Source organism: Pezoporus occidentalis, unplaced genomic scaffold (assembly GCF_034315485.1).
Source record: "Pezoporus occidentalis ecotype Australia unplaced genomic scaffold, CSIRO_AGI_Poc_V1 ctg54, whole genome shotgun sequence".
Lineage (NCBI taxonomy): Eukaryota > Metazoa > Chordata > Aves > Psittaciformes > Psittacidae > Pezoporus > Pezoporus occidentalis.
In genome coordinates, this window is record NW_026915877.1 from 3,384,972 (window position 1) to 3,399,106 (window position 14,135).

The 14,135-nt window shown below is 42.1% G+C and overlaps 1 protein-coding gene across 5 annotated transcripts in view; it reads left to right on the forward strand.

Annotated features, from left to right (window-relative positions):
- The window catches only part of LYPD6 (LY6/PLAUR domain containing 6), a 66,930-nt gene that overhangs the window by 41,695 nt on the left and 11,100 nt on the right, over positions 1–14,135 (forward strand). For 4 of the 5 annotated variants that reach the window (XM_062637778.1, XM_062637776.1, XM_062637775.1 and 1 more), the window contains one exon: positions 13,521–13,732. In XM_062637778.1, the coding sequence (XP_062493762.1) occupies positions 13,564–13,732 (169 nt within the window). In that variant the 5' untranslated portion in view covers positions 13,521–13,563. The remainder of the gene's footprint in view (positions 1–13,520; positions 13,733–14,135) is intronic. The other variant, XM_062637779.1, reaches the window with a different exon arrangement.

Genomic DNA, 14,135 nt, shown 5'->3' on the forward strand with positions numbered 1-14,135 from the left:
AAGTTCCCAGTGCTGTAATTTCATTGCAGCGCTGCAGAAACTGGGGGGACATAATGGATTTATAGCGCTGTTTTGCTCCATGATATAGTCTCACTTTCTATAGTTCTTTTTAAAAGTCTTTCTTGCATTGGTGGTTTGAAATGTTGACAGCTAGTGCATGTCTTACTTAAAAATAGGCCAGAAATGTCATCAGTTATTTTAGAACCCAAAGTGGATTTAAGCACATAGATGGTTTTATAGCCAGTGACTTGTGACATAACTAGACGTTTTGGAAGTTGAATAAGTCTTTCAGTTGCAAAATATGTATCTTTTGGTGACTTTTCTGTTTATGATCACAGATGTTGCCCAAAAGGTCATCATTCCCAATAAGAACCTTGGCCTGATTAACTTTTCATGAGGTCTCAATTACATTTAAAAGAGAAATTAACTAAACTAATGCCATAAAAAGCAATTTGGAATTCCTCTCATCAGGCATGTTCTCAGGTATCCTTCAGGACCTGAAGGTCTGATTTTTTTAATTTTCAACCCATTAGCTATAATTAGCCTTTCTGTCAACTTTAGAGAGTGAACTTCTATCTTACTTTAGTCTAGGCTAATTTAATTGTTTTACCAGGCTGTTAATAATCTGTAAAATCTTTCAAATAAGCAGTTCTTACTAGTGCCTGACTTACTGTCTGGGCTTTTTTATGTTTGTTTGGTTTTTCTTTCTTTCTTTCCAAATAATAGTGTGTTGTGCTGCCAGCTATGTATCTTGCACAACAGTACTGTCTCTGCTGACCCATGGGAAATGGTTTGTTATTGCAAAGGAGCCTTCAGCCTTTTGGAGGTGGCTTCTAAATGCTTAAGGAGGTCTTTGCTAGTAAAGAAGTATAATGAAATATACTAGTGCTTAAGTTGGAAAGCAAAACTCTACAAAGTTTCAATCCATTTTTTTTAAATAAAATGGTGTTATTTTTGTCTTGAATATTCCTCTGTTGTGGAAAAAATATGGCAGTGTCATGGCTAAGATTGTGAAGTGTCTTTGCTAGAAGCCTGTTTTCTCCCAGGGCGGGAGTAAGAGGTGTCCTCTCAGGGTCATTGTTTACAGTGATATATGCTTACTGTCAGCATTGGAAGTAATTGTCAGAAAACATCAATTTTAGAGAAATTAGTAGATGAAGAGCAGTGTATTTTCAAGTCAGATCAATATTTCACTGATCAGACACATATTTCTTGACAAGTTTTGGGGGTAGGACTGAGGGTGAAGAGCAGGTCTAATGAAAACCAGTAAATCATGGTCTTCCAGCAGTGAAAATGTCAGTGGTGACATAATGAAAGGTATGTATCGTGGCCTGTGGAACGCCAGATGATTCATGTGTGAAAATTAAGCAACTGGTTAAATAGGGGAGCACACATTGTGAAGACTATGTCTCCTTTTAGTATGTTCTGTAGGTGAGCATTTAAGTCTGATGAGTTGGAGCATGATTTTGAGGTATTCTTCAGCTATGTTGGAGATAACATCTCTTACCTGGCAGACATTTGAATTACTGATGATACTCCATAAACACTCTGTACCTTGGGAAAGTGGACTTTCTAATGCCAAGATGATGAGGCATTTGGATCCAGCAACAGGCATAGCAGATGACGAGATAAACGAAGGAGGAGAGGAGTTTGAAGTGAAGCTTGATCTCTGGGAGGTGAGGGTTTTAGTGGAGCAGATTGAAGATGGAGCAGGAGAAGGTCTGCCTTAGCTCTTAGTTACTGATATCAGTTATGCTATTTAATATCATATAATATTTGCCATCTGGTGAACTAATGATATTAAAGCATCTTAACTGAATGAAATGGACAGTGACAGAGATTACAGCGCATGGAAAGGTGGTCAATAGAAGGTGTTAGGGCAAATGCATGAGACATCAGGGTGTGGGACTGGCTACAGCTGAAGGCAAAGGAGAGATGAGGATGTCAAAACCCCACAGGGGCTGCCTGATCACCCTGATGGGTGCCTGCCCCAGCTAGGCTTATCTGAGGGACAAGACTGAAGGAGTGACAAATCCGACATTGCAGAGATGTTCTAGGGTGGAGGGAGAAATTACTTTTTGAAGTTTAAAGCTTGGGTAATACAGAGTAGGGGTTATGTTTTAATTTGTGTACTGGAGATAGGTTGAATTGCTGGGCAATACATGACCCAATGTGACCAGCTGCAAAATGATTTATGGAGGGGCATGCCTTAGTTTACCCCCCATGAGGGAAGTCAAGTGAACCCATACCTGTTTGTCCTGGTGTGTCTGTGTGTGAGCAGGACTACAGAGGCAGGAGACCAGACCTATTGGCTTCTGCAGTTTCCTCGTTTTCTTGTGGGTTGAAGTGTGAGGAGATGTGGTAATATTGTTCAGTGACTGTGGTTTTCTCTCTGCTCTGGACAACCTAATCTCTCCACACTTCAGCTCCTGTTCTTTTTCTCTGCTGATCTCAGGCAATGACCAGCCCTTGTCCTGGCTCCTAGGCTCTTCCTTTAGTGCTTCTCCCTCCTAGTTTTTGTTTGCTCTGCTTTTATTACCAGAACCAGAGTTTACCTGTTATGATGGGCACTGGGTAGTGGTCCTCTGACTGTCAGGATCCAGCCCACTGAATCTTCCTATAAGGTCCCCAGTGACTTCCTGCCCCACTTTCCTCTTAGCTCTTTTTTAAGTGGCTTTATTCATGTACACATCATTTCTGCCATGAAACCAAACAAATGTGTGAATATAATATTGTTATTTTGGGAAAATACCAGCTAGCCAGGCACTGTAATTTCAGGGAGATTCACTTTTTCTATCTTTGTGCACAGTTGTTGTTTGAAACTTACCATGAATCAACACAGTAAATAATCGGTGAGCTCCAGGTAATTATTTCTGGTGGGGCAACTGGGAAAAAAATAACCACGTGTCCTGGGTTCAGCAGTAGCAGTCATTTTTCTCCTTCTTGGTAGCTGGTGCAGTGCAGTGTTTTGACTTTCAGCTTGGGAACAGAGCTGATAACAAGAATGTTTTGGTTTGGCCAAGGACTTTGTGAGCCTCATGCTCTGCCAGGGAGGAGGGGAAGCCAGGAGGAAGCAGAGAGAGGACACCTGACCCAAACTGACCAAAGAGGTATTCCATACCACAGCACGGCATGCCCAGGATGTAACTGGGAGTTACCCGGAAGGGCTGGGAGACTGTGGGGTTGGAGGAGGTATGGGTCGGTGCTTGGTCGGGCTGGGGGGGGTGAGTTATCAGTTGGCTGGTGCTGAGGTGTTGTATTCTCTTCCCTTGTTATTTCCTTTATCATTGTTATTATTGGTGGTCGCAGTAGTGATTTGTGTTATACCTTAGTTACTAAACTGTTCTTATCTCAACCCGTGGGAGTTGCATTCTTTTTGATTCTCCTCTCCGTCCCTCTGGGAGTAGGGGGAGGGAAAGACGGGGGGAAGTGAGTGAACGAATTACCTGACTGGGTTTAAACCATGACACCATGAAACAAACAAACAATCAAAAAACCAAACCCCAAAACAACAAAACCCACCATAAAATCCTGTTCTGACATTACTTACCGATGAATAGATCTAGTTTTGTGAGAAATCCAAGAGGATGAGAGCCAGTGACTCTAGCGCAAGTGTTTACTTCTGTGCAGTATTTTGATTTACTGTTATTTAAAAAGAACAAATATAAATACACGTATGAGCTTTATGACATGTTAGCAGACAATCAATGATTCAGAATGTCCTCCTGGTTGACTGTGTCTTGTAACAGCAGTATTTTTGATGAGAATATTGTGTTATGCTCATACCCTTGCTTATGTAATTTGAACACAGTAAAATGGAGGAATGAGTGACAGTGATTAGCTACAAGTGAAATGTAGGCAGGGCCAAAGCTTGTATGAAGCTGAATGAAAAATGAAATGCTCAAGGAAACTGGTACAAGGGGGAAAGAATATATCTCTGCTTTAGTCCTGGTGTTTTCTGTCTACATTTAATTCACTTTATAAGCAGTTCCCTCCAAACTGAACTCTGAACAGCAAAGTGGTTCAGATCACTTTAGCTTCAGAAGGATGAATTCAAGCTAGCATTAATTCAGCTATTCAGTGAATAGTGTATGACAAGCTGCAGCAGACTGTGCAGCTTTGGCAGTTTCAGTTTGAGTCAGGTTGCAGGGCGACTGCTTTGTCCATCTATAAATTGTAATGACATTAACAAGAGTGGGTGACTATTGCAGAGAAGCTTTCTGTAGAAGCAAAGGGTAGGCCATGTATGTGTGGTTAAGTACCAGCAAACCTGCTGAGGTCTCCATATCAGACTTCCACTGGGACCCAAGGGTGCAGTGTTGGAAGCTTGAAACAGTCACGGTAGTGGTGGCTAAAATGGGAATGGTATTTTATAGCTTCCTATCATGATGGAGAAGATAATTGTCTTTTAATTGGTGCTCCCCCCGCCCCCCCCCCCCCCCCAAGTTATAAAAATAAAGCAATTAAATAGCTTTTTCTGGGAGGACAAGTGCCAAATAATTAACTAGCCGTTGAATACAAATAATACTTGCAAGTCTTATGAGGCACAGGGGGTGGGGTTTGTTTGTTTGGGGTTATGGTGGGTTGGAGATTTTTTGGTGTTTTTTATTTATTTATTTATTTATTAAAGCTGTTGAAAATTAAATGAGTTAATGATGGTAGTGCTTGCTTTCTCCATTAGTTAACCCGACAGCTGGAAGAACACTAATTTGTCAGTTCTAATTTGAGTTTCTTTTATGTGACTTTAATGATTTATAGCTTTTCTAATGTTTATACCAAATAAAATATGCACTAAATTCAGATGTATGTCAGTGGAGTAACTTTGAGTAAAGCTTTATGAGCAAAGTATTTCAATTCCAGTACCACACGGTAGAAAACATGAAATCAGATTAATTTTACTCTTTTAATGTGACTAATTATGGACATTTTTGCAAAGAAAGATTTCCTACAAAGTTTGTTATAGTCCTTGTGGAGTGAAGGCTGGCAGTGCATGTAATGAAACAGTGCAAGAGAAGAGTCTTATTTTGATTCACAGAACCAGTTTTGGATGTCACCTGTGACTGCTAGATGTGGATGTACACAAACATGAGCTACTTTTTTCTATCAAGAGAAAATGAGAATGAGATACATACTTTAAAGGATCACTAAGCAAGGCTCAGGTCATTGTTCATTAAACTTTGTGTAGGTGCCAAAAGCGTATAGCTGGGAATGGTCAGCCCATTCCCAATTATTTCCCTGAGGGTTAGCTGCCAACATTTGTGTGGCATCTTCTGCAGCCTCGTTTGAGATGTCCTCTTTGGAAATGAGCAAAAGCAAACCTGTTATTCTCATATGTGTCCTCTCCCTTTGTGGCTTGTCTGTATTTTTGATGCCTTGTGTCAATGGGAATTCATATGTGGGTTGGGAAACAAAAAATAGCATGAACTCTGAGTGAACTGCCAGGGGATCAGAGCCATTCTGCAGCCTCCTCTGTGCGTGCCTGGGGCTGAAACAATACCACCTGGTGTTCACTAACTACCACATAAATATGCTAAAGTGTTTTGGGGGAAAACATGGACATGGCATGACAGTGTGAATAGGCAAAGCAAAGGAGTTCATTAATATCTTGTCTGTTGTGAGGAATAGTAATATCCCAATATAGTTTGCATTGACTTTGGTGACAAAACTCTTCTCAGTGGGGAGAAAGCCCAAGTTCTGAATTAATTCATAATAATAAAATCTCATTCAATACACAATATCTTGTATTCGGGGCTGATTGCTGAACTTCTAAAGAGCCCTCTTTGGGTTGATGCTGAGCAGTCTGTGACTCTGTGCCTAATCTAGCATGTCAAATGTGTGGGGTGATGTCCGAGAAGAACTGTCACAAATCACTCTGGAGAGCTGAGGGGGAAGGCATCAGGAGAGTGAGGACACAATGGTGCAGATTGATGTATGGTTTTATTAAAGCACAGTTTGTTGCATGACAGACAAGCAATTTGGCTCACTCTTTAAAGTCTTCATTGGTGTTTAATACAAAAAGTTTCTTGTTGTCAATATTTCTGGTATAAACGTTCTGAACACAGCCTTGCAGGAAAGTGGAGGGGGAAAAAAATAAGTATTTTCTCTTGAAGATGTCCCTTTTCACCAATTAGACTTTGAGATGTCACTAAGCTGTTTTGTTTTTCTTTTTTTTTTTTTTGTTCTGACCAAGCATGCTTGGTTAATTGGGTAGAACTCATTTTTGTAATCAGAAGGGTTTGGTGCTTTGGCGCTCTGCTTTGGTCTCTCCCCAATTATTCTGCGTAACAGTCTTCTTTCACAGCCAGAGATGTAATCCTGCCCATTTGAAAATGATGGTTTTATTTGGAGATCTATTTTCCCCCAAAATCCTACCAACCCCTCCAGCAATTTTTCACAACTTGAAATGTTTGTTCCTGTAGCACAAATAAACTGTTCTGTGAGTTTGCCCAGGACTGACTTTAGGCTAAGCGGTTGCTCCTTTGATCCTTTAAAAATACTGAGTTTGTGCTGATGATCCTCCTGGTCTCTAGATTTTTTTGAAGTGGTCCTAATTTTCTAGACTTAACAAAAATATAAACCTTAAAAACTGAGTGGGATCATCTCATTGTTTTAAAACTGCAACGTGTATGAGTGGGCAGGGAGGTTGGAACTGGGTGACCTTTAAGATCCCTTCCAACCCAAACCATTAGATGATTCTATGATCTGCTAGCCTGGTACGTGGACTAGAAAACTACTTTCTTAAAAAGCTTCATGTCTTGGTTGCAGATCAGATCATATGCCAGCTATCTCTGTGAGCATGGGATACGTTCTCCTATTTTGTTTGATTTCACTTGTTTTTAGCAACTCTTATTCTTTGGCTATGCGGTAAGATGCTGCATTTTTTTCCCCTTTTTCCTAGCAGATTTGTTGCGCAGTTGTTGCAACAACATTTGTTGTCAGTGCTTTCCCATGTTTTAACTGGAATGCTCTTGCTTTTTGGGTTAAATGTAAGTAGGAAAGATGGTTCAGGAGGATCCAAATAGCTGTTGCCATACCAAGCATCACTGAAATTTAACTTAATAAGTAGCTGAGTATAAGCTTGAGACCTCGTTTTACTTTTCCCTGGGAGAGCATGACCACCCTGCCCATGGCCAGTGCTGTTTCATGGTGTGGGCACCAACCCTGGCCTGGCAGACACAGGCTCCCTGCTCTGAAACACCCTTCCCCAGATGTCCTGGGGCTGCCTGAATGGAGCCTTGCTCTCCTTTTTCTACAAAACATTAAAGAGGAGCAGAAAGGAGATGTATGTAACGTGTAGTCCACAGAAATAGTATCCCTGCCTTGGAGAGAAGAGCCTTTTCAGTTGTGCCAGTGAACTTCAAGGTTTATTTAGCAAATTATTTAACCTCCCATCCTTCCCCTTTGCAGAGGTGCCTGGCCACTGGAATTCAATGACTGAGGTTTTGGCCTCTTATTAGCAGGAAAATCATAGGATTTCTGTGCTCACGCATGGTTTCCTTATCCTGCATCTGCATGGAGCCGGTCTGTCTGTGCATTGAGGTCAGCCCTTGTGCTGTGGGACACGGGAGGGGTTGAGCACTGGCTTCCAAAATTCCCAAACTTAGCCAGATCCTGATCTTACACATCCTGTTGAGTTCAAGGCTTGCTGCCTGCTGCTTCTGTTGCATGCCATGCAAATACCTGTGAGACAGGTCTTGAAATGATTTCTTAGATCATCCATGCCCATTTTGCAGCTAATTCAGAAGTTTTCGTAGTCAGTCTTACATTTTCTGTACAATTAAAAAAACACCAACAAACCAGTGGTGTCACTGCACCACTGTGTGTTATGTATGGTGAAGTGAAATCAGAATGAATTATGTCCAACTTTTAACTTCTCGCCTTCTTAGTTGGACAATTAATTTGCATACATCATTGTATTTTCTTATATGAACATTGTGACCTTCCTGATTTTTAAGGTTTTTTTTCTGTCCTTCACACCAAGTACTTAGTATCTGAAATACTCAAGTGAAACATCTCTGTTTCATCTCTCCTCTGCATTTATCTGCAGCCAAACTATCCTCTGGGGATGAATGAATAGAAGTGACATTTTACTACGACTCATTAGAAGATGAGGGGTTTGTACATGACCTAAGAAAAGTTAAGCTTTTGCCAGTTGGACTGAAAATATAAGTTGTACAAGTTGAAAATAGAAGCAGTGTGCTATTTTTAAAATCATCTTGAAACCACATCTTGTTAAAGATTAAATTGCATCTGAAGGAAGACGGCATGAGAGGTAACATATTGTACCCCCCTTCACTTCCCCAGGATGTGGGCTTTTAGCTCAATGGACTACAGGCTTTGTAATTAGCAGCAAGGCGATTAGATTGTCCATGTTTCTGGGAGTAATTTGTGCACTAATTGTTTGATTATTTAATTGCTATTGCTTACTGCAACTGAGGAGAGGTAGTGAACCCTTTTGCAAGAGCTCCTAGAGGTTCCTCAGAAGTTGCGTGTACTTCACTACACCTCCTATTATCAGAAGGGTAATATACATTTAAACATTTCAGGGCCAAAGTGCAAATAAAAATCTCTAAATAGCAAGCAGAAAGAAGAATTCTGTAAACGGCAAGTGGCAGTTAATGTGATTAGCTACATATTCTGTAGCTGCAGTAGTGCAAATTCCAACCTATAGCTTTAAGGATGAAGGGCAGAAGGGAAATCTAAAGAACAGTAGATTTTTATATTGTTTGGGAACGTGAAGTGCATAAGGGGGGGATTACTGTTGGGTAGACTTTATATCCAGGAACAGATCTTCCAGCACTGTCACAATGGTTGTAGTTCCTTTGACTGCATTTATCACTGGTGAATAATCATAACACAATTGAATGATAGACCAGGTGACCTTGCACAGTGGAATTCACAAAAGCAAATTACTCATGCTGTGGTTTCTGCAGTTTCTCACAGATATTGCTGCTTTGATATGCTGTGCTTTATACTTTAGGGCTGATATGTCTACTGCCTGCTAAGAGGGAGTTTTTATTTGCTTTTGCTATTTTATTTATCTGAAGGAAGTGTTGCTTTAGGGTGTACTGAGGTGGAGGCTTTTCCAAGTGAAAAGATAAGAGAAAATGTCTTCAAGATGAGAAGAGGTAGTAACCTATAAAACTTAAAGATATGGCCCAGGCAGTGAGGAGGAGATGCAGGAGGAAGGTGGAGGTGAGAGAGCAGCAGAAGCATCAACCTCCTGTGAGACTAGGCAACCTCTGTCTGCATTGGATGTCCAGAGAGAGCAAGGCAAGGTTTCATCTCCCATGGGAGTGAGCACTGACCACCACAGCATGTGCTGTCCTTGCACAAGGAGGAGAACCACAGAAATGCCCACAAACTAGGAATTCCTTCATTAATTTTTTCCTCCTGAAATGTTGCAACATTTGCTGCAGCCCTGCACCTAGTAGCAGCCCAGCTCATGGCCTTCAGTACTGATCAGCTAGCAAATATCTATTAAACTTGCGAGAGGGACAAGAAGGAGAAATACATCCTCACAGATAACTCCTTTCCAACAATGCATCTCTCCCAGAACTGAAGATCTGATGGTAGGTGATGCCTCTGCTCAAGGGCTCCCTGGTCCTTCCTTGGAGGATGGGGACCTTCCCATTGTCCCCAGCACTGGTGACAGTGAAGATGAGATGCTGCTGCCCTAATAAGACCTGACAAATGGGCAATTGGGCTGTGGCTTAGGGAATTTAACGGTTAATTTCCATAGCGCTGTGTCAGGGCAAAGGGCAGGAAGAAGTAATTCTGCTGCAGAGCAGCAATGGGGATGCCTTTCCGTCTGAAAGGTGCTGGTGAAGCTGGAAAGATTGAGTTAACTAGGATTTCTGTGTCGGCGCCCAAGACCTTTTATAAACAGACTGCATGATCTAAATACCATGCGACTACTTCCCCTAACTGCAATCCGGTATCAAATTCAGAGTGGGCCATGCCATTTTATATTTGGTTGGTGCACGCGCTCTGCTATGCGAGAGAGGCCACTATGCCTGTAAAGGAGAGAAGTTAGTTCAGAAACAAAAACTGTGTGCCTGTACACTGGAGAACAAGTCTGCTCCGTGAGCAGAGGTTTAGCCCTGTAGTAGCTGATATGTCAGCAATAACTGTTCGAAAAAATATTTTTGCACAGAATCTGGCAGTTTTGGCTGAAAACCTTGAACTAAAAGGGGCTTGTGAGTAAAAGGAAAAGCCTTCATGCCCTTGATGAAGCTTCTTTTAGGGCTTATAGGCTTCGTGAAGAGAAGCCATCTTTGCAGAAAAATAACATTTTGGATGATTTATAGGAAAAAAGGGAACTGAAAACAATTTTTTGCCAAATGCCTGCAGGTTTTAAGATTGTGTATCCAAATATATATGTATCTCCTTCCTTTAAAAACAAAAAAGCAATTACATTTGTTTTTTATGTGTGGGTCTAAAACCAGAATGAGTGTGCTGAACAGTAATTACTGAATATGTTTTATTCAAAATAGTTTTTGATGTTCCACTGTCTGTGAAGTATCAGTATTACTTTGAATATCAACAATAAAATATTTTCTCAATTGGATATGGTATATTTGTATATGTGTTTTGCCCATTGTGAAAGACAGAACTATGTGTAACCATGTGTAAATACTCAGTATATTTGTGAAATACTGAGTATTCAGGATTCTGGCAGTAGGTACTTCTATGTACGTGGAAGTGTCTATTTTTATGTTACCTATGTATGTATGAAATGATCAGGTAGAACATACTTGCTCTAAAGAGCAATGACTATAAGGGTGGTAGGTGTTTTGTTCAATAAGTACTTTCTACTTCAGTAACCAAAGGGGTTTTTAATTTTGCCTATAACTAAACCTGTTTTGAACATACAGAAGTGGGAAAGTGAATTCTATGTATTCATTTGAGGTTCTTGCAACTTGTAAGAAGTGGTGGTGGAAATTAAGCTGCTTGTAATTAGGAGAAGCACAATGTGAGTATTTTTAGCATGCAGCTGGAGGATTCCTGCCACCCTTTTAGACAGGACTAACAGCCACTTGTCTTCTGAATCTGACAACTAGGCAAGTACTAACAGCTACACAGAGACTATTTGGAGATGGGCTGAATAAGCAAGTGATCCCATAAAAGGGAAGGTGAACAACAGAAGAAAAACTGGTGTCCTCAACTGGAAGACTGTACTGTGAATAGAAAAGCCTTTTATGATGAGCAAGCCCAACAAATTCACTTCTTATTATATTTTGGAGGAATTCTTAATTCATTATCTTAATCTTGCTGTGTTTTAACTTAAAATACTGCTATTTGTCATTTCTGTTGATAACGTGTTAATCATAGGTTTCTGCTGAGAGTTAGCGTTGAGCTGTGAAGAGCCTCTTTCTTTGGGATGGGGGTCCTAATTTCTTTGTACTGTAATGCAGGATTGCTGCAATTTCACTACAAACTGCTGCTTCCTTGAAATGAAAAATTGGGCTTGCATAATTTGCCTTGTTTTTGTTTGGGATAAAAAGACCCCACAACCCAAACCCCTCTCACCTCCAATCTTTCATTATCTTCACAGTATGAATATTAAGCAATTTCCACATCCAGTTGCATTGAACAGCTCTAGTCAAGCAGCGAGTAGAGAGGCTGATGTGTGTGTGGTAACGGATGGCTCTTCTTTTGCATAGGAGAGGCTCAACTCAGGAGTCCAAACACATCTTGTTTCCTTGTGCTCAGCATTGCTTATTACATACAGATATATGCCCTGAAAGCAAATTCTGCCAGAGTGGAGCATGTCTACCTGGCGACGTTGTTTGTGCAGCTGATGGGTCCTGTTTTCAGAACTGGACAATCAGGACAAAGTTGCCATTTAGCCAGCTCACCTCCAGGTGTATTTAGCCATGAGGAACTCAAAACTGTGAATAGTTCCATGCACGTATCTGGCTCCCTTGCCGAGGTGGGCTCCAGCTGGCTTTACTGGGGACTCTTTCCCTGGATCACACAGGGACACACTGGCCTCATTTCTTTAATCTTCTATGTGGCTGGGAGAGGTTTGTTTTATTTCCTTTTTGCTTCTAATCAGGAGTTCATTTAACCCTGGCTGATACACATCCATAGAGTAAACCCAATGGAAATTGCCATTTCCCCCTTCATAAGGTTAAAAAAACAAAGTTTAATGCACCATGTTGTGTTATCTGTTTCCCTCACTATTTTTATGATTTCACGGTGTTTTAATAAAAGAGCTGTTTTCAGATAAGAGCCAAGGATGACGACAGCCCCACTGGTGGCCATTTGAGATGCTAGTCCTGTGTGGGTCTCCACCAGGAGACGAATATTTGAAGACAGAGGTGGGAAGTTACACCCCTGCCCCTGGGACATCTTTCCTGAAAAAAAAATCAACAAAACAACCAACCAAACAAAAAACAAATCATTCAATAATAGCTCTCACACTTCCAAAGGTGCTGAGGAAATACCTGGTTATTGCAGAGCTCTTGATCAGTCTGGGTGGGAAAAAAATTCAACCCCCTATGTTCTGGATGAACGCCAGCAGCCAGGGGACGCCAGCGGCTCCTGCCTGGCTTGGGAGCTGCGTCCTCTCAGGGCTTTCTTTTCTCACTCAGTTTTTGAGGCCCTTTTGCATCATTTTTAAGTAATCCTAATAATACTGGCTGTGTATCTAACAATGCACTGGTGTTGTCTGCTCCTGGATGGCTCCCCACTGCCTGGGTGCAGGGACTGGGATGCCCCTGAAAGCTGCTGGTTTTGGGAAGCTTCACAAGTGCTACTGCACAGGTATTTCTTTCTCCTTAAACTGGTTCCCTTCGTTCGATGGCATAGGAAAAATAAACCACATCGTTTGACAACAGTGTCACCGAAGGAATAAGACCCTTTGGAGCATAGATGAGGAAAACGCAATAGTCACTTTGTTATAAACACCAGCCAGCTGAAAGTAGAAAAAACCTGCAGCAGCTGGAGCTCCTTGCCTTTCCTGAGATACTTGTAAAGTAATGTGGTCTTCTGGCTTGCACAAAAGGTGCATTTTTGAAGGATGTGAGCCTGTGTTAGAGTGTGGGTTTGGGATACCCATCGCTGCTCCCTTGGACATCCCAATGGGTCTTCAGCAGTGCTGTTTCCTTTCTTCCTGGTCTAACTCTGCAATTTTCTAGTATTCTCTAAAAGAAGCGGTTAAATCCTGTCACAGCGCAGTCTCTGATGACTTTATCAGTGCCCTACTGAGGTTTTTGGAAACCAGTCCCTGACCAGTTAAATTGTAAATGGTGACAAGCCATTCTGCCATTCACCTCTGCTCCTGTTTGCAGCTCTCTGGCCAGGGGAGGGTGTCCCCAAGTCCCTTTCCTAGGCAGTGACAGGGATGCCACTAAAGCTGAGCCAAAGTAACCCCACTGCTACCTGCCCCTGCAGGAGGGCAGCTGGAGCTTCATGGGAGCACCATGGTTTTCGTGAGGTTGGGTTGCTGGGGGCTAAGGTGGTGACCACCTTGTGGGTTTGCTCTGCTCACCCCTCTTCTCTACTATTGCCAGGTGTGTTTCTCCGGCCACCGCATGAGTACGTCCTCCCCCTGCGATGGCCACGCAGCCCACTCTGGCATGGGTGCTGCTGCTCAGCCTGCTGGCCAGCTGCCTGCCAGCCGTGCAGCCCAGGGACTTCACCGTGAAGGACATTGTCTACCTCCACCCTTCCAGTAAGCCACCTTTGCGCAGGCTGCAAAGCCACAGGCAGCCGCGGCATGGGGGTAAGGATGGGGGCAAATCTGGTTTAAGGCAGCAGAAACACCAGGGTTGAGCTGGGAGCTGAGCAAAGATTAAAAAAACCAACCCAGTACTCATAAAACCAAGTAGATGTACAACCAGACCATTGCTTCCCAAGGGCTCACAGGTCAGCAAGGATTACAGGCAGCTGCTGAGCATGTCAGGAGTTTCTTGTTTACTATTTTCTGTTCCTCAATAATCTCTCTGGCCATGAGACCAAGCTCCATGCCACATGGTTTGCCCAAGCACATCAATAGCGGTGACCAAGGGGCAAAATTTGACTATTAACAATTATGGCACTAACTGCTTTTGACTTTATTTCAGTAAGTCCCTGAAGCAATGCTACAGCAAAGTGATGCATCTTTAGGTCTTGTCTTTTTACCAGTC